This window comes from Cnephaeus nilssonii (genome assembly GCF_951640355.1).
Source record: "Cnephaeus nilssonii genome assembly, chromosome: 17".
Lineage (NCBI taxonomy): Eukaryota > Metazoa > Chordata > Mammalia > Chiroptera > Vespertilionidae > Cnephaeus > Cnephaeus nilssonii.
In genome coordinates this window covers 6,577,465-6,605,314 of record NC_137088.1, presented here as the reverse complement: position 1 = coordinate 6,605,314, position 27,850 = coordinate 6,577,465, and the positions used below count along the sequence as shown (strand labels likewise).

The 27,850-nt window shown below is 47.1% G+C and overlaps 1 protein-coding gene across 1 annotated transcript in view; it reads left to right on the top strand.

Moving 5' to 3' along the window:
• The window catches only part of SCN10A (sodium voltage-gated channel alpha subunit 10), a gene marked incomplete at both ends in the record, with an annotated part of 80,073 nt that overhangs the window by 26,690 nt on the left and 25,533 nt on the right, over positions 1-27,850 (top strand). Inside the window, 9 exon segments of the mRNA XM_079795050.1 lie at positions 142-339; positions 1,295-1,465; positions 5,827-6,120; positions 8,477-8,588; positions 12,985-13,223; positions 14,840-15,013; positions 23,484-23,843; positions 25,354-25,818; positions 27,133-27,270. Of these exon segments, the coding sequence (XP_079651176.1) occupies positions 142-339; positions 1,295-1,465; positions 5,827-6,120; positions 8,477-8,588; positions 12,985-13,223; positions 14,840-15,013; positions 23,484-23,843; positions 25,354-25,818; positions 27,133-27,270 (2,151 nt within the window).

The window sequence follows — 27,850 nt, the reverse complement described above, 5'->3', positions numbered from 1 at the left end:
CTGCATGTCCCCACACAGACTTGGTTGAAGGTGGAGGGGGTCAGCTTCAACATGGCTACATATTTCCTGGAGGAACCTGACAATGTCAGGGGGGCCATCTACTCTGGGCACATGTCTCTCTTCTTTCTCTTGAATCTGCAGACCCTGAGGGCTTCTGGGAAAATCTATATGGTCTTTTTCGTGCTTGTCATCTTCCTGGTATCTTTCTACCTGGTCAACTTGATTTTGGCTGTCGTCACCATGGCATATGAGGAGCAGAACAAAGCAACCATGGATGAAATTGAAGCCAAGGAGAAGAAGTTCCAGGAGGCCCTCGAGATGCTCCGGAAGGAGCATGAGGTCTGTGAGGGGTGGAAGCTTTGTGAAGTCTGTTGCAGGCTGTACAATCTTAGGCGGAGGTTTGGACCAGTCCCTTAGATTAAGGCTCTTATTCTCAGGAACTTTAGGAAGATTCATCTTATCTCAGGGACTATCTTACATCAGGTTTTCTTAAAAAAGAAGAAGAGGAAGAATCCAAGTGAAGAAGTTAGGTAAGTGATTTATTGAGGTTGCCCTCAGAAGAAGGAGAGTGAAGGAAGCAGAATAGACTAGGGCCATGGTCAGCAAACTGCGGCTCCTGAGCCACATGCAGCTCTTTGGCCCCTTGAGTGTGGCTCTTCCACAAAATACCACGGCCTGGGCGAGTCTATTTTGAAGAAGTGGCATTAGAAGTAGTTTATGTTTAAAAAATTTGGCTCTCAAAAGAAATTTCAATCGTTGTACTGTTGATATTTGGCTCTGTTGACTAACGAGTTTGCCGACCACTGGGCTAGGGGAAAAACTGAATGAGAAAGTAGCCTCAGCTAGAGACTGCATTTGGCATAATCCCATGGGAACTCTGGGGCATGCTTGTATCACAGAGTTAGTCCTACTAACTTGAAGCAAGAGGGCCGGCCTTTTATATCCTCACACCTGCCCCAGCCAGATGTACAGTCAAAGGAAACTTTCTGCAGAATGCTGCAGCTGTGAGCCATTAGCAGCTAGCACTCCACACTCAGCTGGAAGATGAGTGTCCTGACCAGGTAAAAGGGATCTGGACAGGTCATCAAAAGGGTCTCCTCCACAGCGTGAATGAGTAAGGTGACCCAGAGGTCGCTCTTCCTGCCATGTCTCAATCCCACCACCACCCGAGTCCTCATCCTGACTTCCTCTGTTTCAGATGCATTCACCTCTGTGACACCCCATGTCTGGGGGACACATGTATGCTAAGCTCAACCAGATACTGTTGGCTGCAGCTTCTGTTCTCTGTCCTCAGGTGCTGGCAGCAATGGGGATTGACACCGCCTCTCTCCACTCCCACAGTGGATCCCCTTTAGCCTCCAAAAGAGCCAATGAAAAAAGGCACAGAATGAAGCCAAAGGTGTCAGATGGCTCCACAGATGACAATAAATCACCACAATCTGAGCCTTACAACCAACGCAGGATGGTAAGGCACTCAGGTTTGTGCTCTGAAGAGTACCCACCTTTGCAGCTGTTGTAAACAGTAGGTTTGTAACAGGGAGATAGCTGGAGGCACACATATTGGGAGGCTGTTTTAGTAATCCAGACCCCAAAATTGTGACCTATATTAGGGCAGGGTCATTATGGATGGGAAAAGAAGGTGGATTATAAAGACTTTGATGGGTAGAGATGGAATCAACAAGACTGGGACTGTGGAATGTGGAAAAAGTAGAGGAGTTCAAAATGACTCCCAGGTTTCAAGCTTGGGCAATTAGGTGGGTGGTGATTCTAAGTCAGGAGCACTGGAGGAAGGAGCTAAGTGCGTTGGAAAGTGGTGAGCCCATATTGGACATGATATCTTTGAGGTGTCTGTGGACCTGTGATCATCCTGAGTCAGCTTCCTTCTGACACACTCGCCATCTACAATTCTGTAACCTGGAGGGAGGTTCTTGTCCGTGGTGCTGAAATCATTTGCAAGCTTCTTTTCTGACCTCATGCCTCAGCCCTTACAGCTCAAATGCCTACCTATTGTTGGCACAGAAGATCCCAGCACCCATCTCTGTGATAGTGTCCAGTCTAGGAATAACTTGAGTACCTCATTGCAGATCCTGTAGCAATTCTGCCCCACAGCAAGCCTCTACCTCCCACTCTAAGATTCACAGTACTCACCCCAAGTTTCCTCCCACCACATTCTTCTCCTTTCAAAGTCCTGTGTAGCCCACATATGCCCTTTCCACAGGCCCGAGAGATAATAACCCCTTTGTGGTACAATAGTGCCCACTCTAGTACTATTGTATGGGAAAGGGGATAAAAATGGCTATTTGGGGGCCTTCTGACTCTTACTTCCTTCTCAGTCTCTTTTCCTGTGCTCATCTGAAGGATATTTTACTTTTTGGAATACCATCTGTACAACCCTCAAACTTGTGTGTGCATATAAGCACACAGACACACTCACCTGCACACTGGCCTCAGAGACACCCACACTTTAGCATTTATCAGAGTTTGTGTCCTTCCCTTCCTTGCTCTGCCTCTTGAGGAACACCTGGCATGCATAGGGCACAGTTCAGAAGAAGTTTCAAAGGGGATTTGACCAGGGATTTGACAATCTGGATGAATTGCAGCTTCAAGGAAATGTCAATGATACTCTGAATTGGGCTTTAATTTTTCCCATAACTCAGCACCTGGATTTCCAATAATTGTTTGGTGTATGTGGTTATCTTTCCAGCTATGCTCACCTTTCAAGGGAAAAAAAGAGGAACTATGTCTTGTTCATCCAACAATACAAGGTGGTTTGTATAAAGAGATTGCTAAAACGTGGTCTGTTTCCCAAGGACTTCCACGTGGATGGAGGTGGCACACATAAAAACAGATATATGTTAAATACTCTGTCAGGGACAAGTAAATGGTGTTTGGGAAATAGAAAAGGAAACACAGCTCTTACAGGATTGGGCTGTATCAGGAAAGGCTTCACTGGAAGAGAGACTAATCAAAACGAATAGTAAATAGTGAGTAGGGGGTCCTCCAGTAACTGAGGTCTAGGAGGGTTTGGAAGGCATATTTTCCAGGCACAAAGAAGAACATGTACAAGCAAATACAGGAAGATGCCATTTGGGTAATTCTTTAATGCTACCTGATTAATGGGAGGCCATTCAAGAAGGCACTCCCTTCCTCTTTCCCTGGGTATATTCATGTGGTAAATAGACCCTTGGCAGTTTTTATATAAAGCCATTTTCTTACCATCAGAAGTGAGAGAATGGTTGGAGGTAGCTAGGAAAGACACAGTCAAGGTCTCAGGGAACCCACAGGAAACTGGTTTGTCTGCTTGGATGACGCATGTTATGACGAGTCTAATACTTAAAATCAGAAGTCATTGATACCCTGGCTTGTTTTGGTCAGTGATTAGAGCGTTGGCCCAGGAACCAAAGGGTCTGGAGCTTGATTCCCGTCAAGGGCACCTAAGTCAGTTGCAGGCTCAATTCTGGCTCCAGTTGGGGTGCGTGCAGGAGGCAACCAATTTATGTGTCTCTCTCACATTGATATTTCTCTCTCTCCACCCCCCTCCTCTCCTCCACTCTCTCTAAAATAGTCAATGGAAAAAATATACTCAGGTAAGGATTAACAAAACGAGAGAGAGAGAGAGAGAGAGAGAGAGAGAGAGAGAGAGAGAGAGAGAGAGTAGTCATTGCCCACAATAGGTTAATTTTGAAATATTAATTGTTGGCTAAGGAGGCATTGCCTGTCAAATATGGGACCAAAATTGTTCTTCCTCATTTCTTTATTGGTTTGCTTAGTGCCCAAGTGCAAATAATTTGGTTGTCCAATCTTTAATAAGGATTTACTGACTCTGCTACTTTGCTTCAAAAGTGAGAAGATTTGTGGATTTTTATGAGTCCCATGTTCCTTGGACATATATCCTAGGCAAAGAGTGCTCTGTTTACAATATCAGGATTTCAATGATGGTTGCTGAAATTTCTGTGAGATAAGGGGATAAGTAAGGAGAATGCTAATGGACAAGATGTCTCAATTTTATCAGTTTAGTAAATAAAAGGAATTCTTGATGTAAAAAATGTCCAAAGCTGTAAATAATTTTTAAAGATTTTTTAAATTGATATTTACAGAGAGAGGATGGGAGAGGGAAAAAGAGAGAGAAACATTGGTGTGAGAGTAAAACCAGCTGCCTCCTGCATGACCCTCACCAGGGATTGAGTTTGCAATCTAGCCATGTTCCCCAACAGGGAACTGAACCAGCAACCCCTCAGTACCGGGACAATACCCAACCAACTGAGCCACGCAGGCCAGGACTGTAGAGAATTTTTATGAGTTTGTTTGAGCCAAATTAATGACAATTTATGGAAAGCAAAAATCCCAATGGATTGAGGAAATGCTCCTGAAAATGTCACTATTAATACTTATTTTATATATCAGTATCAAAGGGGATGATGTAAGGGGGTTACATAAAATCCATGGGTGAGAGATTAGGGAGGCAGGAGAAAAAAAAACGGGAAAATCTCAGAGATTGGAGAGAGAGTAAAATGAAGAGACACACACTTCTTTTACATTGGTGGATAAAGGGTAGTTAACATTTACAGCACATAGAGATGGTATGTGGGAGGGAGAACAAGATATCAATAAGGGGTTCTGTAGTCTCGTATACTGGTGGGAGATTGTGTCCTGAGGAGTCTGGAAAAGGGGAATTACCCAGACATTCCAAAGGCAAGTTATCATCGATGCAAAAAGAGGATAGATAGGCTCAGTTACGGTAAAATTGACCTTTGTCAATGAAGACACTGGCCTAGGACATGGCTACCTGCCACGACTCACCTTTTGTTAGGAAGTTTTCATTTCAGACCATCCTATGCCATTACATTAGGCCTCTTGAGTTTGTAACACCTGCCATGCAGGCCACCCCTGAGCTTGTCAGGTTTAGTATGTGTCCCCTTTTTTGTCCACAGGAGTAAGGAAGGGGAAAATTTTCAGCAGTATGATCAGAGTTTGGTAGGAATTCAGTGTTTAGATTTTAGAAATAACTTATATGACCTATGGACATAATTGATAACTTGTTATGGTCAGGTTCCCACCATGGCCTTGGGAACTAGCTCACCCAGCATCCTAACTCTCTAGGAGCTCTGGGCCGATGAATTAGTTCCTTTTTGTCTGGCAACTGTAGGTCACACAATTCCCTCAGAGGCAGATTTTGATGGGAAATGTTTATTGATTTGGAGGAATGTCATTATTCTTCCAGGAAATTAGGCTGTAACTCTCCCTTCAATCTCCCCATTGTCGACTATTCAAAGTTTGCCTCAAGGGATCCTGGAAGCTTATTGCATTGCAAAGCTCTTGTCTTTTCCTTTGCCGCACATGTAGGCTGAATCTAATGAATTGTAGAATCTAATTTTCAGGCCATAAAGTGCACTGGGTCATTCAACAACCACTTACCAAGCATGTTCCAGAACTAGTTCACGTAGCAGAGTCTCCTCAGGTCACAACTTGCACATGGAGACGCCTGATAGCCAAAGGCTGGCAAACAGTTGACACATCTGATTGAACCACAAGGTTGTCCTCTAACATGTCCTAGGCGATGAGGACCTATTTGCTGACCTTAAGCACCCTGTAATCTGTCATCTCTCTTGGCTTTTTCCCAGGTTGTGTCAAGAATATTTTTCCCTGTCCTCCCCCCATGTTTAACTAGAATACCCATTAGATCTGTATCCTTCATTTGCTGCTAGATGGTCATGAGAATAAGGGCAGGGAAATGAGAGTGAGCAGAGCCAAGTGCTGGGCTCCAGATTGTCCTGCAGGGCAAGCGTCCAGCCTCCTCCTTTCCTGCTCCTCTGGGGCAATGCCCAGTCTTTCCTAGGCCTCACCTCTGGGAGACGCCGGGCTAGCCATGGCAGTGTGTTCCACTTCCGGGCCCCTGTCCGAGACGGCTCATTCCCTGATGGGGTCACAGATGATGGAGTCTTTCTTGGAGACCACGACAGCCATCGGGGCTCCCTGCTGTTGGGTGGGAGTACCAACCAACCAGGCCCTCTCCCTAAGAGCCCGCTGCCTCAACCCACCAACCCTGGATCAGGGCATGGAGAGGATGGACACCCCACATTGCCCACTGGTGAGCATGGACCTGGAGTCACAGAAGGCTCGGTGAGTTGGGGAGTGTTCTTTGGGGCTGCTTTCCAGTTAGAGGCCTTGGGCCAAGACGTTCTGAGTGTCACCCATGAAAGGGTCCTTTAGACCTCATTCTGCCCAATGTCCCCCATTCACCCCCATTATACACCCTGGGCAAGTGAGACCCAGAGAGAGAGAGGCTGGGTTTACCTGAGTTCAAACAGGTTTTCTGGTTTACTCTGTAAAGGGGTACAGATTATTTTCCAGTTGATCCCATATTTTCTTCAGTGTTTCTCTGTCCCCACTTGCTACCACTGCTTTAGAGATAGGCCTGCTTGCTCTCTGGATAAGAAAGAGAAAACTGGAGGATTCTCCTCCTTCCTGGGGCTCTGTGCAAATTACCCTGGGCTTGGCTGATGGGACCCAGAGAAATCCTAGCAGGTGCCCTGGACAGACCTGAGCAGAAGCAAAGTAGGCAACCGTGACTGAATGGTAAGCACTCTCAATAGAATAATCACAGAGTGTAATGCCAAGCCAAGGGACTCCTCATTGGATTGGGAGCCATGACAGAATGTGAGTTCTCCATCCAGTTGCAGCAATGATGCTGCTAGTGTTTCTTGGTTGCCCTCGCTGGATAGCCTTGGACACAGAGCAGTTTGCAAATGGACTTGTGAGAAGACCACTGGATGGCTCTTCTGACTTGGAGAAGTCTTACAGAGTTACCTCAGCTCACCTCTGATGGGATGCCAGCAAGAAACAGATGAAGGAACCACTCCAACGGGCAAGAGTTTAGAGGAATACTTACAGGAGTGGGCGGGGCTCTGGGAGCTAAGAAGGGACCATGAGACCCCTAGAGACCAGCACTGTGGGAAGCTGTATGTGCCTAGGGTGGAGGGACAAGGGAAAGGACCAGAATCAGGACCCGGCAAGAGCTACCGCTTTGTGTGGGGGCAGCTTCATAGAACTTGCCATCTCAGGCAGAGAATTACAGCCAGGGCCCAGCCACAGCCCAGCGGGGGGAAGCCAGATGGTAGATCCAGGGCTCCTCTCCCCTCCCAGCCTCTGATCTCCTATCTGTGCCTCCCATTGGTCAAACCCAACCAGAACCGGAGGGTGAGGGTGATGCAGTGTGTACACAGGACTGGGCAGAGAAGAGAGAGTAGGTTTCTAAGGACCAACAGGAAACCCCAGCACAGAGTCCTGAAGTCAAAGCCAGTCTGCAGGGCCCCCTCAGGGGTGCTTAACCTTCTAGAAAATTCCCCATTCAAGAAACCTTATTATTGATCCCTAGATTACTACTTTCCTAGATATTCCAACTTGGATACATTTTTGGTAAATTATTTGGCTTGTGCAGGATTAAGTCTTTAAGCCCTTTCTGTGTCACACAAACCTGGGTTTCAATCACAACTGTGTCATTTACTAACTCAGTCACCTTTAGCAAGTCCCTTAAATTCTTCACGCCTCTGTGTCTCCCCTTGTAAAAGGCTTATAAATAGCTAAAGGGTTCAATGGAATCAGAAAGTGCCTATATTTATATGCATGACAAATAACCACAGCATCTGCTAACATCTTTGGTTGAGCCCTCATGATTGGAAACTTTCTTTATATGTATTAAGCATTTACTGTATACCTACCAGCTTCAGCCGTGGTCGGTGCTCAATAAATGCTTACTGGATTTGGGTTCTGAATGGTTTGTGTGGTGCTCAATCAGCTGCTGTGGGCTTTGAACTCCGCACATCCAGGGGATGTGACTAGAGTTCAGAGCCTGGCATAGGACCCTGATAGAACTTCTGATTGAAGGCCCAAAGAGGGAAGCGTCAAAAGGATTGTGTCAGACAATTGAAAACTGGACAGTAGACACTCACAAATGGCCCTCAGAAAGAGACTGTGTGGAATTAGAACCTGGGTTTTATGTGGGGTGGGAAATGGGCCAATGAGAAGGGAGGTCCAGAAAGTCTATCATGGAGTAGTATTCATGCCATGCATATTCTGTGTGAATGTCATATGCACAGCCCAGAGGACATCTCATATGACTGCCTGGCCTGCTGCTCCTCTCCCTTTGGTAGAAGCCCTTCCCCACCCTGGTGCCAGGTCCCTGTCCCCAGGGCAGGAGTTTGCAGAGCCTCAGGTGAGCCCAGGCCACTCTGTTAGCTGCAGACCTTGGCTCGGGCTGCACCCCAGCTCTGTGTCCTGCTCGTCATGTTTGAGTTCTTACCCCAAATTCAAGCAGCAGCCCAGTTTCTCTGAGCGTGACTGCTGAGGGTCACAGCTTCACTGGGCAGCTCACAGCTACAAGAGACTGGCCAATAGAGGCCGAGTGAGCTCCCTTTGCCACTGAAAAACCATCAAGTCAAGTCTGGGGAGTGCCCTGACTCTGCTTGTGTCCCAGCAGGCGTCTGAAGCAGGACAAAAGAAGACTTTCTTATCAGCAGAATACTTGAATGAACCCTTCCGAATCCAAAGGGCAATGAGTGTGGTCAGTATCATGACCTCCGTCCTCGAGGGTAAGTGCTACTCATTGGAAGGTTGCTGTCATGAGTCCCCGTGTGAGCAGCGGGGGGGGGGGGGGGGGGGGGATGGGAATGCCCCAACCCTGTGTCAAAGGGCACCCATCTCTGTGTCCTGGGATCCTAAACACTCCTCTTTTTTCTGCCTTTGGCCCATCACCCTTAATCAATGTGGGATTTTTGTAATGTGGATAATTTTTCAAATAGCAAATGTTAAATACAAACAGCTTGCTTTTTCATTTATTCCCCAGGACTCTCAAGCTTCCTCCTTCCCTCTTTTCTCATGTATTCACTCATCAACAAAAGTTTGTTGAGCCCCTGCTCTGTGGATGGCATTGTTCCAGGAGCTGAGGATTCAGTGGTCAACAAGCTAGAAGCCCAGCCTCATGGAATCTATATCCTGGGGCTGGGGTATACAGATGATAAGCACAAATAGATATTCAGGTAGTGATAAGAAGTAAAAGAAAAATTAAGTAAGGAAAGAGGTGGAGAATAAGGAGTTAAAGAAGGGGATAGTTTTTAAAAATATATATATTTTTATTGATTTCAGAGAGGGAGAGATAGAAACATCAATGATGAGAGAGAATCATTGATCGGCTGCCTCCTGCACACTCCCTACTGGGGATTGAGCCTGCAACCCAGGCATGTGCCCTTGACCAGAATCGATCCCAGGACCCTGCAGTCTGCAGGCCGACACTCTATCCACTGAGCCAAACTGGCTAGGGCAGAAGGGGCTATTTTAGATGGGGTGGTTGTGGAAGACTATTCTCCCTAAATAGACCAGAAATCTGAATAAAGTAAGGGAATCAGCCTTGTGAGGACTTGGGGGAGAAGGTTCCAGACAGATGAACAGCAAATGCAATGCATTTTGCAGGAATGAACAAAACGTGTGTCCTAAGAACAAAAGCAGTTTGGGTTGGATGAGAAGCAATAGAGGGTAGTAAAGAACACAGACCCTAGAGCCCAGCTGTCTGAGTTTGCATCCTGGCTCTGCCACTTGTGGTAAGCTGTGCCATCTTGGGGCTCCATTAACTGTTCTGTGCCTCAGTTTTTTCATCTGTAAAATAGTGAAAATATACAGTAGGTTATAAATTCCATAGGTCAGAGATATATCTGTTTGCTCACTGCTGAATCTCCAGTACCTAGAATGGAAGTGCTGGCACATGGTAGGTGCTCAACAAATAGTTGTTGAATGAATAATAAATGAGTGTGATGCACAAAAGGTGATATGGGGGCGGGTAATAGTAATTTATAATGACCTGGACTGATGAACAGGAATTGTCATATATTCTGAGGTAGGACAGACTTCCCCTCAAGGAAGATACTATGAGAATAGGTGAGGAAAGGCAGGAGAAATAATGACATTTTTCTGGGTAAAGGTGACCTCAGGTTAGGTCAAACGTGTTTGCACATAGGGCAGATGAGCTATGATCTTCTCTGGTTGACCATTATGTCCTCTATACCCATGGAGTCCATGAAGGAAGCTTGATGCTGTCAGAATTATGACTGGATTTACAAAGTCCACCACTTTGGGAGTGATTGTGCCTGAGAAAGTTTGGCCCAAGCCAATAAGAACTTGGCAGTTCCCTGAAGTTGGGGCAGGTGAACCCCTACGCTTGGCATACAAGCTAAGATTTGACAGTTGTCCCAACCAGAAGACCAGAAGCAGGAGCACAGCAGTGAGCACAATCTAGTCTCTACCCTCATGCTGAGTCGGGGAGAAGGACATGGAACAAGTTACTTCTGGGGTGCTGAGTGTCTTAAGGAGAAGTGTAGGGTGCTAAGCAAGATGTGGTAAGTTTAGCCAGGCGTTAGGGATGTATTCCAGATAGTAAAAACAGCAAAATCTCTGAAGCAAAAGACAGCATCACACTTGAAGAATTGAAAAAGCTTGCCAGAGGAGGAGCATAGAGAGCCAGGAAGAGAGGGCCTTAAAATAAGGCTAAAGAGATGGACTGGGGCCAGACCCACAGGACTTCTCAGACCATATTAAGGATTTTGGACTTCATCCTAAGAGCAGTGAGGTGCCACTAAAGGATTGGCAGCAGAGGCACTACATTTGCATTTTATAAAGGTTACTCTGGATGCATGTAGAGAAGGGAATTAAGAGGGGAATGGCATTGGCGGGGGACCAGTTAGGAGGAAAGCAGGGAAACATGGCAGTGCCTGGACTCTGCGGTGGTGGCAGTGAGGATGATGGAAATGGAAGGATCTGAGAGCTATCTAAGGAGCGTAAGATTCAAAATTTGGTGGTTTACATGGTTCTGGCATAAGCAACTGAAGGGATGCTGGTGCAATGACATAAAGGGAACACTTTAGAGGGAGCAGGGGGATTCACTGGGGAAAGATGAGCAAGGAGGATCATGAGTTGAGTCTGCGACATATTGGGTTCCAGGAGCCCCTGAGACAACCAGGTGGAGATGCCCAGGAGGAAGTCGGTTTTATGATAAATAGACTCTCGATTCCAATAATTACAGGCTGTTGTTGTTCCTTGTAATTTAGCCCCTATCCCAGTGGTCGGCAAACTCATTAGTCAACAGAGCCGCAGTTTGCCGACCACTGGTCTAGAGCTTAGAAGTTGAGAGTGACCTAGAGATACATCATTGAAAGCAGTTGAATACAGGCGGTAATTTAGAAATGGTGCAAGTGGATGGATGATGTTGAGGGAATCAAGTAAGATGAGAAGGTCTGGGACAGAGTTCTAAGAAGCAACAACATTTAATGATTGAACAGAAGAAATGCAGTCAGTAGAGGAGGCTAAGAAGGAATGCCTAGGCATAAGAGAAGACCCAGGAGAATACAACACAGAGCCAAAGGTCTAAATTCCTTCAAGAAGAACAGAAAGGTCAAAAGAGGCAATGCTATAGAAACAAATAAGATTGAGCCTCAAAAGAGTCCAGGGTTTTGGTCATGTGATGTCTTTGGTGATTGAGCAAGAGAGGATTGGTGGGGTAGGGGAGCAGGCGGAAGCCACATTGGAGGGAGGGATGACGAATAAATGAGAGGTAAGGAAGTGGAGATATTATATATAAACAACTTTTTCAAGAACTTTTTCTGTGAAGAGAAGGAGATAATAAAAACGACACTCTAATGTAAGTAGAGTTGAAGGAAGATTTTATTTTGGTTTTCTTATGTGGCTTTTTAAAAAAGGACATTTACATGCTAATGGAGATGGTCTGTGAGAATGGGAGAGATTGAACATAAAGGGAAGAGAGGGAATGTTCCATAAATTCTTGAAGTGGCTAGCAGGAGAGAAAGTACAGGTGGAGACATTGGCTGTTAATAGGAGGGGGGACATCTCTTTAATAATAACAGGAGGAAAGTTCTTTCTGGAATAGCTTTTTTTTGCAGAAGACTCTTTGAGGGAGGAAGCCTGATCATTTACAAGCTAGCAAGTGCATAATTCTTTTAGCCTCTGTATCTCCCCAGACAGTCAAGAGCAACAAAGCTGAGGCTGTTTACAAGGCTGAGTCTCTCCCTGTCCTGCCTCACAGACAGGCTGCTTCCTGCCACAATGGTATCTCTGCAAGATTCCTCACTCAGCACTACTTCCTGTGCTTCTTTTTAGTGCCAGAGAGAGGCATGGAGAGGGGGCGATGGAGGTTGGAGGAGAGAGGAGGAAGTGAGAAATAGTAGTCTGGGAGGCTGAAGGCATGGACTGAAATAGAGAAATGTGGCAGAATTTTTGGACAGTGACCAGCTGGGACTCATGAATCCCTAGTGGGACCAGCCAGCATAGTCATGTACTTTCTGCATCCAGGTTCAGCTGCTCAGGTGCGGAGTAGTCTGTGCATTGAGTTTATTCCAAGTTGGGGTTCTGCCAGATAAGTATAATGAAGGGGGAATTGCAGGTGTCTGCAAAGGAATAAATAGAGGGATGGACATGAACTCTAACTTAGGTAAGTTGAGAAGTAAAGACATGACATAGGTGATGAGCAGTTAAAAAGTATAGGGTGCATGGTTTGGAGGACTAGATGGGGAGATACTGGATTGGGGTTGCTGGACTGAAGGAACTTCAAAAACTAGGAAATAGTAATCAGAGAAAGGGAGGCTGAAGTGGAGATTGGAGGTAGTGGTTATTAGTAATGACAAGGTCTAGGGCAGTGGTTCTCAACCTGTGGGCCGCAACCCCTTTGGGGGTCAAACAACCCTTTCACAGGAGTCGCCTAAGACCATCGGAAAACACAGATATTTACATGACGATTCATAACAGTAGCAAAATTACAGTTATGAAGTAGCAATGAAAATAATTTTATGGTGGGGGGTCACCACAACATGAGGAACTATATTAAAGGGTCGTGGCATTAGACATGTTGAGAACCGCTGGTCTAGGGGATGGGGGTCTGAAGTGACTCCTGGCTGACAGCTGTCATTGACTACACCTGTGATGCAGAACTGGAGGAATCTGAACAGAGGTGCCCACCCTGCTTGACCAGCTTGGCTCAGAAGTATCTGATCTGGGAGTGCAGCCCCTCGTGGCTGAAGTTCAAGACACTTCTGTTTAGGATTGTGACGGACCCCTTTGCGGAGCTCACCATCACCTTGTGCATCGTGGTGAACACAGTCTTCATGTCCATGGAGCACCACAACATGAGCCACACCTTCGAAACCATGTTCACCATAGGCAACATTGTGAGTGCCTGGCAGCCACCGCCATGCCACCATGGCCGGGGAGCTCTGGGTGGGGTGGCCACATGCCCTGGTTGATTGGAGCGACGGTCTAGCTAGCGGAGAGCAGAGGAGCAGGGCAGGAGATGGGTGGACGCTGAGTTCAGGAAGTCAAGTCCAGAGGACCAGGCTGAGCTGGTGGGGATTGCTTGGGGATGAACGAGCACAGGGAAGTGGACCAAGAAAGCCCTGCCCACTTGAATTCTCCCGGTTTTAGATGCCTCTACCTTGAAATACGTGTGAAGACCACTGTCCTATGTAAAGATATGGGCATTCCAGTTTCCTTCCAGAAAAGGAGAAATGGAAAGAGAAGGGAGAACCTATTTCTAAGAAGTCAGCATAGACCACAGAGGGCTTTATGGAAGAGACTTTTGGGTCCACACCCCCATTTTACCGTTGGAGAGGTTGAGGTGAGAGAGAGAAAGGCCTCCACCACTGTGACGGAGCGGAGCGCCATTTTGTGAAATGAAAGCAAGGGAGGCATTTGGGGGTGCCTACAGGTGCTTTATAAGTATTAGCTCAGAGTCACGGCGTTAGGAGGTCATCATCACCCTCACAGCCCAGAAGAGAGCACCAAGACTCAGAGAGGTTAAGAATCCCGCCCCAAGGTGACACAGCTGGGGAGGTGGAGCGAGACTTGTCCAGGTTTCTCTAGGGCACAGGACCTTAACCCCATCCCCCACCAGCCCACCCTGACTTGCCTACAGAGAGCACCCCACAGATGCCCTTTGAAGAACACAGTGGCAGTCTGTGCCATTAGCCAAGTCCCTGAAACTCCCAACCCGTTCCTTCTCTGTAAAAGCAGTGCCACCCTGTGTTGCCCAGGCTGGTGACAGGCATCAATGAGGTCAAATGACAGAGAAGCCCCTGCCCCTGGTCTCTGCTTTCTTCTTACCTGTCTCCCTTCCCTGCTGGTTGTTGTGAGGCCTGAGCCTGGTCCTGGCCTCTTTTGACCTCAGAATTCTGTCCTAAGACACTCGGAGGTGGAAAGAGCCTGAGACAACATATTATTTTTGTTCTTGCCAATAGCTATCATTTATTAGTGAATTACTGTCTGCCAGGACCTTTGTGGAGGCCTGCACTCGCATTATCTCACTTTGATGGTCACTATGCACATGAGGAACTTGGGGGTACAGAGAGGACGCGTGACTTGTCCCAGCTTACACAAGCTCGGAAATGGCCGAGTTGGGATTTTTATCTGGGTCTGCGTCGCCCCAACAACCACGCTTTAAACTATTGAACCGGATTGACTGCTCATTTACATGATTGTGTAATAATCCTCCTCCTCATGATTATCCACTTATTCCCCTTCTTCACCATGCAGATGGACACCCTCAAGGGTGGGTTCCAATGCGTATGCCCTGAGCACTGGTCCAGAGATCTCTCTCTGCTGCCACGTTGAGTGTTCGCATCCCCAACCCTCCAGGAGCCTGCAGATCACACAGACACTGAACACAAACGAGGGAAAGGGGGTTGCTGGTTTACGGAAAAAAAAGACACTTCACTGCTGCTGCCCTATTCGTCATTGGCCCCTGCCCCCGGGGACCCTGGCTGAGATGGCTCCTTGTTTCCCTCCGCAGGTCTTCACCGTGTTTTTTGCGATTGAAATGGTCTTCAAAATCATTGCCTTTGACCCCTACTATTACTTCCAGAAGAGGTGGAACATTTTCGACTGCATCATTGTCACCGTGAGCCTGATAGAGCTGCTCACGTCCAAGAAGGGCGGCATGGCCGTGCTGCGGTCCTTCCGCCTGGTAAGGTCCTCTCTTGGCGACTCGGGACACATCCCCCTGGGAGCAGACCCTGCCCCTTGCTCCCGCTTCCTTTCCTGTCCCTGTGGGCAGCGGGCAGGACACGACTCCTGGAAGCTAGAGACTTGGTGCCTTCCACTTATTCAAAGTGGGGGCGTCCCTTCTCCTCCCCGGGCCTGGGTCCCCTCCTCTGCACCAGGCACCCTCCTGTTCTCTTGTCAAATAACAGTAACGAGGACAAGCATAGCAGCCATTGCTTCTTGGACACTGATGATGTGTTAGGCACAGCGCTAATCCTTTCCCGTAACATTCCTCAGCTCAGATTTACAGAGAGTTGCTTTTTATTTTATTTATCTCTAAATTTTTATTGATTTCAGGCAGAGATAGAAGCATCAATGACAAGAATCATTGATTGGCTGCCTCCTGCATGCCCCCTACTGGGGATCCAGCCTGCAACCCAGGCATGTGCCCTTGACCAGAATCGAACCCGGGATCCTTCAGTCCACAGGCCCATGCTCTCTGCACTGAGCCAAACCGGCTAGGGCGAGAGTTGCTTCTAATATTCTCATGAGCAGCTGAGGGTAACTGAGATGCAGAGCAGTTCAACAGCGACCCGAAGTCTCCCAGCTGCCGAGGGGGGGAAGGGGGCCAGGGGCCCAGAGGGCGAGCAGCAGACCTGCATTTCAAAGTCAGGTTGCTTGACCCCGGAGTCCCAGCTCTTCCCACCTCACGGAGGTCATCCTCTGACTCCCTAGTGCCCCAATCACAGTCCCCATGTGTCACACACCTGGAAAACTGCCACCTGCTAGCCTCATGGCCTGATGCTTCTCCAAACTCAGCTCCGGTGCGCCCTCTACAGGAGCAGTTCTTCTATTCAAGTACCTGGTGCCCCATGGCCCACAGGCCACCCACGCTTATAAGAGCCACATCTGCCAGATTTGTCAGATTGCCAGGAAAGTCTGGGGTCACTGGGGTCTCCCAGTTTTCAGGGCCATCTGGAGGAAGCGTGGTGCCTCGCTGACCCCTTGTTCTCAGTATTCTCTCTGTGCTGTCGGGCTCCAGAGAGATGACGGAAGGAAGGGGAGCGAGCTCAGACGTCTCACTAAGTCCATTTCCAGGCCAGACAGTCTGCTTGGGTCCCCATCAGGGAACCCAGTCAAACAGCCCTGAGCTCCTGGACTTGGGGTCCCTGCACCAGGGTGGCAAATGCAAACGCCTGTGGGAACCAGGCAGGCAGTGAAATACATTGGCCAAGGAAGAGCTTCTGGCACTGGGCACTTGTCCCATAAAACAGGCAGGGGCAACTCAGTCCGGTCTAGGCCGACCAACACAGAGCCCGGCTCCAGGGAGGGCATGGGAATCAGGGGACTCACCCACTCTTGTCAGAGTTTCCAATTTTTTATGAGAAAACAGAAATCCAGATTTTAAGGGAAAATGGTTCATATTGGCTAGTAATTCAAAAATTTTAAAAATTGTTGACAGTGTTACAGATGGGCCCCATTCCCCGCCCCCTCAGCCCTCCCACCCACACACGCTAATGGTCAAATGAAGCATGTCCCGGGACACATGTGTGCCCTGTGCCACAGGTGGTGACATCTGCGAGAGATGACGGGGTCTTCGCCATCCTGTGGAGGAGGAGGGCAGAGTGGGCCTCGGGGCTCATGAGCCATAACCTGGGAATTTGGGAAAATCAGAATTAAATCACAGTTTTCAAAAGGCAGATTTTTCTAAGTATCTAGAAAAGGATGATCAGAGGCAGGCACCTAAGCTCTAAATGAAATCCCTTTTTTAAATTTCCTTTTCTGGTTTTTATTCTTTTTACTAGCATTGTGCTATTTAATATCTTTGTATCCAGAAACCTCTCATTAATTCTAACAATTTATCTATATAACCTTTAAAATTTATTAACACAATTATATCATGCCAATAATGAGTTTTGTCTCTTCTAAGCTTTATACCATTGGGTTGTGTTTTTTTTATTAAAAATGTTTAATGTTGACACAATTGCAGGTGTCCCCCTTTCCCTGGCCCTTTGCCCACCCACCCCACCACCCCCTCCCTTGGCCGTCACCAAACTATTGTAGTCCCTTCACCTTCTTTATCCAGCCACCCCCATCCCCTCCCCTCGGGCATAATCTGGTCTGTCCCATGCATCCATGCTTCTGGTTCCATTTTGTTCGTCAGTTCATTTTGTTCATTAGATTCTACATTATTGTGCTGATTAGGACATCCGGTACACTGTTGGAACGAAGTGTTCACAGCAGACATCCTTGCTGTTTTCCTGCTCTCAGAGAGAATGCTTTCAATATTTCACCAAGTCTGATATTTGTGACAAGTTCTTTTAAAGATTAAAAAAAATCAGTTTAGGAAAATATTTTTGTTAGAAATATTTATTATGGACCTGGTCGGGTGGCTCAGTTGGTTGGAGCATCGTCCTGTGCACCAAAAGGTTGTGGGTTCCATCCATAGTCAGGTTGCATGCGGGAGGCAACCAGTCAATGTTTCTCTCTCACCTCTCTCCTCCTCCTCCTCCTCCTCCTCCTCCTCCTCCTCCTCCTCCTCCTCCTCCTCCTCCTCCTCCTTCTTCTCCTTCTTCTCCTTCTTCTCCTTCTTCTCCTTCTTCTTCTTCTTCTTCTTCTTCTTCTTCTTCTTCTTCTTCTTCTTCTTCTTCTTCTTCTTCTCCTTCTCCTTCTCCTTCTCCTTCTCCTTCTCCTTCTCCTTCTCCTTCTCCTTTTTCTTCTCCTTCTTCTTCTCCTCCTCCTCTTCCCCTTTCCTCTCTCTCTAAAAAAAAAATCAATAAAGACATATCCTCAGTTGAGGATTAAAAAGTATATATACTATATATTTTTTATTATGAATAGATGTTTAATTTTATCGAACAATTGTTCTGCATGCACTAACATAATCACAAGATTTTCTCCTTCAATCTATTAGAGTAGTAAGTTATATTAATTGATGTTCTAATGTGAAATCAACTTTGCATTCCTGGGATAAACCCAACCTGATCATGATATAATCTTTAAACATTGGAAGGTTCAGCCTGCTAAGAGTTTGCTCAAAATATTTGCATCCGTATTGATGAGTAATATTTGTCCTATACTTTTCTTTGCTTGCATTGTCCTTTGCCAGGTTGTAGTATGCTAATTGCCAGGTTATGCTAATCTTCATGAAAAATATTCCTCTTATTCGACACCCAGACTTTGGTTAAGATTGGAATTATTTGCTCCTGGTGGATTTGGTAAAATTCTCTAATGAAGCCATCTGGAGGTCAAAATTTTTCATTACTGATTTAATTTTCTTAATGGCTGTGGAACTAGTCAGGTTTTCTATTTCTCAAAGTAGTTTTGGTAAGTTGTATTTTTCTAAAATTTTCCTTCTTGTCTAAATTTTAAGTGTATTGACATAAAGTTATGTATGCTATGCTGTTATCTTTTTCTTTTTTTTTTTTTACCACAATTTACTAGTAGGTATGTGCCCTGACCGGGAATTAAACCCACAACCTTCTTGATGTTTGGCACGACACTCTAACAGCTGAGCCACCCAGTCAGCTGCTATGCTGTTATCTTTTAAGGGCCTACATCACCTGTACTTATGTTACCTTTTCCTTTCTTTTAAAAAGAATGATTTGGGCTTTCTCTCATCTTTTTTTATTAGTCTTACAGAAAACCATCAATTTAATCAACCCTTTCAAAGAACCAACTTTTAGCTTGTGGATCCTCTGTACTTCCTTGATGTTTTCTGTGTCAATTAACCCTGCATCTTATCTTAATTACATTCTCCGTTCTGCATATTTCATCCTTTCCTAACTTCTTATGATGGAATTGTCAACCTATTTTTTCCACTATATTCATTTAAGACTTCAATTTCCTTCTAAGAATCACCTTGATGTGTAAAATTTTCCTTACTGTTTGGTTCTAAATATTTTCTCATTTTTAATTTGATTTATTCTTTGAGTCGGGCTAATTAGAAGCATGGTTCTCAATTTCAAGACATATGTGGTATTTCTAGTTATCTTTATGCCATTGAGTTCTGGCTTCTTTGTCTTATAGTCCAGGAACATGTATGATGTTAGTGCTTTGAAATGTATTGATAATTTCCTTTTGGCTTAATATATTGAAAATGTTCCTTATGCACTTGAAAAGAATGTACCTTCTGCTGTTGCAGGGAGCAATACACTGCATAATCCGCTCAGTACAGGAAGTTCATGATATGATTCAAATATTCTATATCCCTGCTTGTTCTAGTAATTAGGAGAGAATGGTGTATAAAACTATTTCCTACTATGATTATGGTGAGGTCTCTTTCTCCTTCTGGTGTTATCCTGAGGTTGTATCATTAAATGTATACAAATTTGAAGCTGTTATATCTTCCCAGTAAGGTGAAACTTACCACTCAGAATTGACCTTCCTTATCCCTAAAATGCTTTTGCCTTAAAAATCTCCATCCTTAATGTTAATTCAAAATAAAATTTTTTGTTTGTTTAGAATTCGCCTCATATATCTTTATGCATTCTTTCTCTTCTAATCCCTGTGTATCTTGAAGGTTTTTATATGTCTCTTGTAAATAGCATAGTCAGATTTTAGATTCTTATCCAGTTCTGACAAACCAATCTTTATTTTTGAACCAAAGCATGTAGTCCACTCATTCTGTGAACACCCATAGACCTGAATATGTGTCTATCATTATATTTGGGGTTTTCCATCCCCTCCCTTCTCTATTTCTTTTGGATTGTTTGTTTTTCCTTATTCCATTTTCCCTTTTATTGGTTTTGAAGCAGAATACTCTGTTTTTATTCTTTGAGCGGTTTACCTTAGTAATTCCAGCATGAGCAGTTAACTTAAACAAAGTGAAAGTTAGCTAAAATCTTTACTTTTCTCCAAGACAAATTTCCATTTGTTACCCCTTCCCAACTTACAATTCTGTTAAGTAGTTTAGTTTTATTTTGTTTCTTTAAATCTGTGACTTTGCCCAGCCATCGTGGCTCAGTGGTTGAGCATTGACCTATGAACCTGAAGGTCACAGTTCAATTCCGGGTCAGGGCACATGCAAGGGGTTGCGGGCTCGATCCCCAATGTGGGGTGGGCAGGAGGGAGCTGATCAATGATTCTCTCTCATCATTTATGTTTCTATCTCTCTCTCCCTCTCTGAAATCAATAAAAATGTTTTTTAATAAATTTTTTTAAAATCTGTGACTTAATCAACAGTAAATAACCCTAGTGTTGTACAAACAGTCCCTGAACTCAGTATCTTCACCCAATAAGGGTATATTTCTCTCTCCTGTCATAGTATGATGCAAGCCAGGCCTGTATAACCGTCAGAGCTTGCCTCCAGCTTATGGAAAATGGGAGGCCGAGGCTCATTTCACCTTTTAAACAGCAAAGGCTTTGCAGTCAGGGGTCATGGTTTCCTTTGTAATTCACTTCTTTTAAAACTTAGATGGCCAGCCTCAGACCGCTCTGCGTGCAACATGCCCGCCGTGCTTTCTTTGGCGGAGTTCTCAGCTCGGCTTTATTTCTTTGCTTTCTGGTCCCCATGCCTTTCTCTCTCAACTCAGTGGTGGCCACGCCATTAGCAAAATCTTTGCTAAGAGTGGCTTTGTTTCGTTGAAAAATCTAACTGGTCTTCAACACTTAAAGACTTAACCCCATGGCTTATTGATTGGGATACGAAGCAGTGTACTTTTCCCCCTAAACAGAAAATTTCAGATTAGTCATGAGATTAACTGGAGAGGTGGTTAGTTAGACATGAAGGAATACTCAACAACTACTAAAAGCAACAGTTTATAAATTTTCCATGATAATATGAAGCAATTCTTTTGTTGTAATGCTAAGCTGGGCAAAGGCTACAGAGAGCAACTGGATGGGGGTGGAGGTGGAGGTGAAGGTCAAGGGGAACATGGACGCAGGTGGGGCTGCTTTCCTGTACCACTCATTCTAGTATCAGCAGGAGCCAGCCAGGTGGTTTGGGGAAGTGGGGGCGCATGCATTACAGCCCAGCAGCAAACACTCTGTAAATGTGTGTTGACTGGCTGGCTAACAGTAATGGTCCCCAAGTCCAGACGTCTCTAGAACAGCAAGTGGAGGGATCCTGTTTTCCTGCCCTTTATAAAGACAGCAAAAGGATTGACTCCATTTATACCCTAAAATGAGAATTATACACAACTTGCTTACAGTTTAATATAAGCTTAATTATGGACAACAAACTGCTATCTTAGGGGATTCTAATACAGTTGACCCTTGAACAATATGGGTTTGAACTGTGTGGGCCCACTTACACGAGGTTTTTTTCCCTCCCAATAAATACTGTAAAAGTATTTTCTCTTATGATTTTCTTAATGACATTTTCTTTTCTGTAGCTAACTGTATTGTAAGAACACAGTATATAATACATACAACATAAAATATGTGTTCATTGACTGTTTATGTTGTGGGTAAGGCTTCAGGTCAACAGTAGGCTATTAATAATTAAGTTTTGGGGGAGTCAAAAGTTATACATGGATTTTTGACTGCATGGGAGGCCTGCACCCCTAACCCCCATGTTGTTCAAGGGTCAACTGTATTAGAATCCAACTATATTAATATCTAAACTCTCCATCCCAACCCCACCCCAACTAACTAAGGAACCAGTGGGAACCGTTAGCCAGATGGGATTAAGGCAAGAGCCAATGCCTGGTCTTTTTGCCCAGGTGCCAGTGAACTTGCCCCTGTGTCCCTCACTGTCCCAAGTCAGGCCCCTCAGACTTGTGGTGTGGTGGGTGGCTGTCACCCTGTAGCAGGCCCTACTCCAATCTCTGCTTTTACTCTTGTCTAGAGTTTACCGTGAGAATGGAAACTTATCAATCATGTTGCTAAGGAAAGTTACATTCTCCTAATACCCTCCACTAAAGGGCTCTGTCTAGTGACAAACACTCAGTTTTTATTAGGGTTTGTCAGCCGCCTCTATGTCCAGTCCACAAAATTGGTGTTTCAAGCTCTGCTTCCAGTATGAGGAGAACGCCGTCCAGACTAGGTGTCAGGTACGGCGCTTCCTGTGTAAGAGGGTTAGCCCTCCTCCCCTGGGATGCACTCTGCTGTGTGGGTGATAAAACTTGCTGTCCTGCTCTGTTCAGCACTGCATCCTAGCACTCCATCCAGAGCCCGGCTCTTGGTAGGTCCTCCATAAATACCCCATGACAGATGAGCCCGGATATTTCTTTCTAACAAATTAGAGAACCATACAAATGTATTTTTAAGTGTGTATACATCTTTATGCATGGTGTTTTTGCTCTCTTGTGGAATTTAGCACATTTGGGTGTACAATGAGGGGGTCTTTGCCTTGTCTTTTTTTTAAAAAAAAATTTTTTTTATTGATTTCCAAGATGACGGGAGAGGGAAAGAGAGGTAGAAACATCAATGATGAGAGAGAATCATTGATCAGCTAACTCCTGCATGCCCCACAATGGGGAATGAGCCCGCAACTCGGGCATGTGCCCTAACTGGGAATCGAACCATGACCTCCAGGTTCATAGGTTGACGCTCAACCACTGAGCCATACCAGCCGGGCTCTTTGCCTTGTCTTTGTTAACTAAACCATTCATTCCACAAGGGCAGGAGCCTCTCTCCACACACCTCTCAGGCTGGCACAGTGCCATGTATACAAGTGGTTGGCATTCAATAAGGTGGGCAGTTTGGTTGATCTATTAAATGAACACATGGGTCATTTATTGCTGTGTCTGTGATATCATAGATACTTGCTATTTCAGTATCTATGATATCACAGACACTCACATCCATGACCCCAAGATAAGAAATGCCCTAAGACCTTGGTCGGCAAACTGCGTCTCGCGAGCCACATGTGGCTCTTTGGCCCCTTGAGTGTGGCTCTTCCACAAAATACCACAGCCTGGGGGAGTCTATTTTGAAGAAGTGGCGTTAGAAGAAGTTTAAGTTTAAAAAATTTGGCTCTCAAAAGAAATTTCAATCGTTGTGCTGTTGATATTTGGCTCCGTTGACTGATGAGTTTGCCGACCATCTGCCCTAAGAGATAGTTAGCCAATACCTCTCAAATGCATGCCCTACCTGCAGGAGGCCTGCCTCTCTTCAGGTCAAAAGTGGACCGTTCTCACTTATTTGTGAGCCCCATCAGACTGTACTCCACCCCCATTGAATAGCCCCACATCAGGAGGCCAGCAGCTACAGAATAGAGTATGTACGACAAGACCACCCCCACCCCCACCCCCATTATAAGCCCCCTGACTTTGCCACTGTCAGTGAAGCACCTTGAATATGTGGGAACCACAGAGGACCGATAATATTGTTGAGTAACTCGTGACATAGGAAGAAAGGTGTCCAAGGGTACCTTCCTGGGAGCACCCCATCTTAATGGAATAAGCTGCCTTGTGCTTTTCCTAGGCCCTTGGTGTCTGGCCAAGACTTGCGATGAAAGGTGATGAGAACAGCCTCCAGGACCTGACACGGTCTCTGTTTCTCCGCAGCTGCGGGTCCTCAAGCTGGCCAAGTCCTGGCCTACCTTAAACACCCTCATCAAGATCATCGGGAACTCAGTGGGGGCTCTGGGGAACCTCACCATCATCCTGGCCATCATTGTCTTTATCTTCGCTCTGGTTGGCAAGCAGCTCCTCGGGGATTACTACCGGGACTATCGGCACAAGATCTCGGCACCCGGCGAGGAATGGCCGCGCTGGCACATGTACGACTTCTTCCACTCCTTCCTCATCATCTTCCGCATACTCTGCGGGGAGTGGATTGAGAACATGTGGGCCTGCATGGAGGTCGGCCAGACGTCCATCTGCCTCATTCTGTTCTTGACGGTGATGGTGCTGGGGAACCTGGTGGTGAGTGCGGAGCCCCACTGGGGCACTGTCTCTGGGCAACGGAGGAAACTTCCGGGTTATCCTGAAAAGCTTTGACGTTGCACGTGTTTGATGCCCACAGAGTACCTCCCGGGTTGAAGGCCTTCAAACTTTTCAGAGTCATTTACAAGTCGCATTGTAAGAACTGTCCCTTGGGAGACAGCCTGACTTGTGGGAATGAGCACATGTGGCAGAGAAGGAAGGACCTGGCTTCGAATCCCAGGTCCACTGCTAATAGTGGTGGCTGACACCCAGCGCAAGAGATAATATCCCCAAGCTCTAATTTCCTTAAAATTAAGAATACAGTGGGCTTACTGGGAGAATTAAATTACAGGAGATGGCATATGCAAATTGCCACCGCAGTGTCTGGGCTATGGCAGGAACTCAGTAAGTGATAGCTGTTAGTCGTTAAAGGAAAATTTTCCTTCCCTGCTCCTGGGAGTTTCAGAAAATATTTTTCTCCAGGAGAGTAAAAGCTGGCTGATTTCTCCAAGCTACGAAGGTCCCAGCTAGGAGCAGGGAGCAAGCGCGATGGGACAAGATGAATAAGGAAAGCTGGACCATGGGCAGTGTCCAGCCCACCGTGGCAATGACACAGTCCACTCCCAGGTTTGAGGGGAGCCTCTCGGGAGACTTCCTGACAATTGGCCCCAACACCCCTTCTCTGCCTCAGCCTGGCTCCTCACCCTCAGCTTAGCTCCAGCCGTGCTGGCTCTGGGCCCCCTTGGTCTCCCAGCACCGACTGGCTGGAGGGGGAAGGTGGACTTCCAGGGGCCCCTTGCTTGTTGCCCTGGAAGTCAACCAGCTTAGGTTGTTTTCCCGTCAGAGTTTTACAGACAGAGAAAGCTAAACCAAGAAGAGGGATGAACCAACAAATCCAGGCTCTTCCGAGTCTTTCCCACCCAGGTTCTGAGGCAGAGATGCCTTCCGCCCACATTCCCGTGTGGGGGGCTGGCTGAAACCCCTTTCTTGTAGGCTGAGCTCACCATCCCTGCAGGCCCTAACCCTCAGGCAGGAGGTGTGCCTCTCTGAGCACTTTTACATCCATCCCTCCGTCATTTCCTCTTCACAGCCACTCTGAGAGGTTCAGAATCCCCACGCCCTGCTTTCAGGTTGGAAGCAATGAGATGTGCCTAGGATTCCAGAGTGAGGACTAGGACCCAGGGCTCTGGCAGGTGACGGTGGTCCCAGGGAGGCCCACGCCTGCTCCTCTCTGTTGTCCCTTGACGTCCCTTTGCTCAGCAGGGGCCATCCTCCTCTATGGTGGAGAACAGGCTTCCCAGTCTTATGTACACGGGGCAGGTCACTTATGACACCCCCAAGGCTCTCCTCGGTTGCTCACAGACGGTCTGTTCCCCCAAGAGGGAAAGCATCCCGGGATGCAGGGAGAGGCCCAGGTGTGGCTATCCGGCCATGTCGCTGGGACCAGGTGGCCCATGGAGGGGCTCAGGCCGTGGATTGAGCAGTCTTCCCTTCCACTCCTTCTCTTCAGGTGCTCAACCTGTTTATCGCCCTGCTGCTGAACTCCTTCAGCGCCGACAACCTCACAGCCCCAGAGGAGGATGGGGAGATGAACAACCTGCAGGTGGCCCTGGCCCGGGTCCAGGCGTTTGGCCATCGCACCATGAAGACTCTTCGAAGCTTCTTCCGCAGGCCCTGCCTGTTCTCCCGGGCCAAGGCACAGCCCCAGCTGGTGGTGAAGATCCCACTCTCCAGCTCCAAAGCCGAGAACCACATCACTGCTGATGCAGCCCTGGGGGGCCCTGGAGGTCTCTCGGCCCCCAGAGACCCCGGGGACAGCCACAGTGACTTCATCACCAATCCTAATGTATGGGTCTCTGTGCCCATTGCCGAGGGTGAATCTGACCTGGATGACTTGGAGGAGGAGGAGGAGGAGGAGGAGGAGGAGGAGGAGGATGCTGGGAGCTCCCAGCAGGAAGTGATCCCACATGGGCAGGTGAGAGTTCTCCCACTGGACGGCCATGGGAAGCAAGGAGAAGTCTCGGAGAGGGAGTGACAGGGGAAGAAGGGAAATGATGATACAGAGATTTACCAACATCAGGTCTGGCCCGGCCTGGAAGAGCTCCAGGCTAGCCAGGCTAAGGCGCCCTTGACATAGGAAGTGCAAGTCGTGCCATACTTCCTCAAGGAGGTGGCATTTGAGCACGTGGAAGAAAGGATCAGGATTCCCAGGGCCAGCAGGGAGCAGGGGCCCCCTTGAGCCCCAGGCCACTTGTAGGTGTTTGGGGCTGTCTTTCACACGGTGGCCCTATTTGCTCCACCAAACCCTGGCTCTGTGCATGAGAGGCTAATGAGATTCCTCTAAGAACAGGATGCTGTCCACGAGCAGGCTCCTCTACTCTTCAGCAGAAGCCTACGGAGTCCTGGTCATTATGTGACTCATTTATCCGACAAGAGATGTTACAGGGAAATGACACTTGTTCCTTTTGGCACCAAAGAATTTCAGCCTTTGAGTAATATATTTTTTAATACTGTGCACAGTTCCCTACTGTGTATCAACCCTCATTAACCTCTTCCCCATGACTGGGGGCATGCACTTCTGCACAATATGGGAAGGCAGGGATCCCTGTGGGGCCCAGGGACACGCAGGGCTGCTGGCCATCCCACTAAATGGCCTGACACAGCTGCGCTTTGAGGCTGTGGCTCTTCCATGGCCTTCTTCCCCTGCAGCTGTCACTTTTCTTGTGTTCCAGCAGCTGCTATCAGCTGCCATATTTTACATGCCTTTGTCTGGGTAACAGCCAAGGGCAGGGCGTCCATCCCCATAGTAAAGGACATGAACTCTGGGATGTCTATCTCCACTCAAAGGCATTTTAGTTACTTTGGGGTCCTCGGGTGGCTCCAGATAGCCACGTTCACTCACTACCACTCTGACCTTTGGACAATTAATAATGGTCATGGCTAACATCTATTGAGCCAAGCACTTTGTTCGAAGCGTTTTATAAGCATGAACACATTTAAGTCATCAAAATAACTGAATGAAGTAGACCTTGCCTTCTCAATTTTGCAGATGGGAAAAATGACGATCAGAGAGGTTAAGTAACTTGCCTAAGGTCACAAGGCTTATAAGTAATGAAGCCAAGAGTTAAACAGATCTATCAGGCTGTCGAGTCTCCCCACTCCCTTCACACAAGTGTACGGGTGCGTGGATGTAGAGTTTACTTACATAGATACAAAAGCCCTTCTAATTTAGAAGTGGTCAGCGGAGGGTGGGCCCGAGTACCTAGCTGGGATCCCCTCTCACCCGCAGGAGCAGCTGCAGCAAGTCGGGAGCTATGAGGACCACCCGGCACCCAGGAGCCCAGGCTCTGGAACGTCCTCTGAGGACCTGGCTCCATACCTGGGCGAGAAGTGGAAAGACCAGGCGGCCGCTCAGGCCCCTGCAGAGGTAGGTAGAGAGCTTCCTGGAGAGGTGGGGTCTTCCAGGCTCCACTCAACCTCCTAACCTCAGATCACACCTGGGAATTTTTAAAGTCCCTCCCACCCCCTAGGCTACTCGGCACGACTTCAGGAGGGAGAGTGAGGCTGGGGGCGGAGGACCAGGTCCTCAACCTCTCGGAGCCTCCTGGTCTTCACCGTGACACTGAATGGTAACCTTGGCAGGGTCCTTTAGAAGCTTAACTGAGATGCTGCTTGTCAAGTGTTTAGCTCTTCCCTGAAATGGAATAAGTGCCCAGAAAATGACAACCAAGAAGAAAGGAAACCGAAGACAGTGCTCAGAGAGAGTTGGGTGAAGCCGGCAGATGAAAGTCAGGGTTGCTCGCGGGGGAGACAGCCTCCCCGTGGCTCCCCACCCCCGCTTTCCTTTGTCCACACCTTTTTCTCTCACCAAAAACACCCTGGAGCTCTGGAGGGGCTGTCAGTGCTGAGCAGTCGGCGGACAGCCTTACGCAGACTGAGCAGGAAGAGGACTCGGGGGATAGGAATGTCTTAGAGGAGGTAACAATGAACTTGATGGTTTCATTACA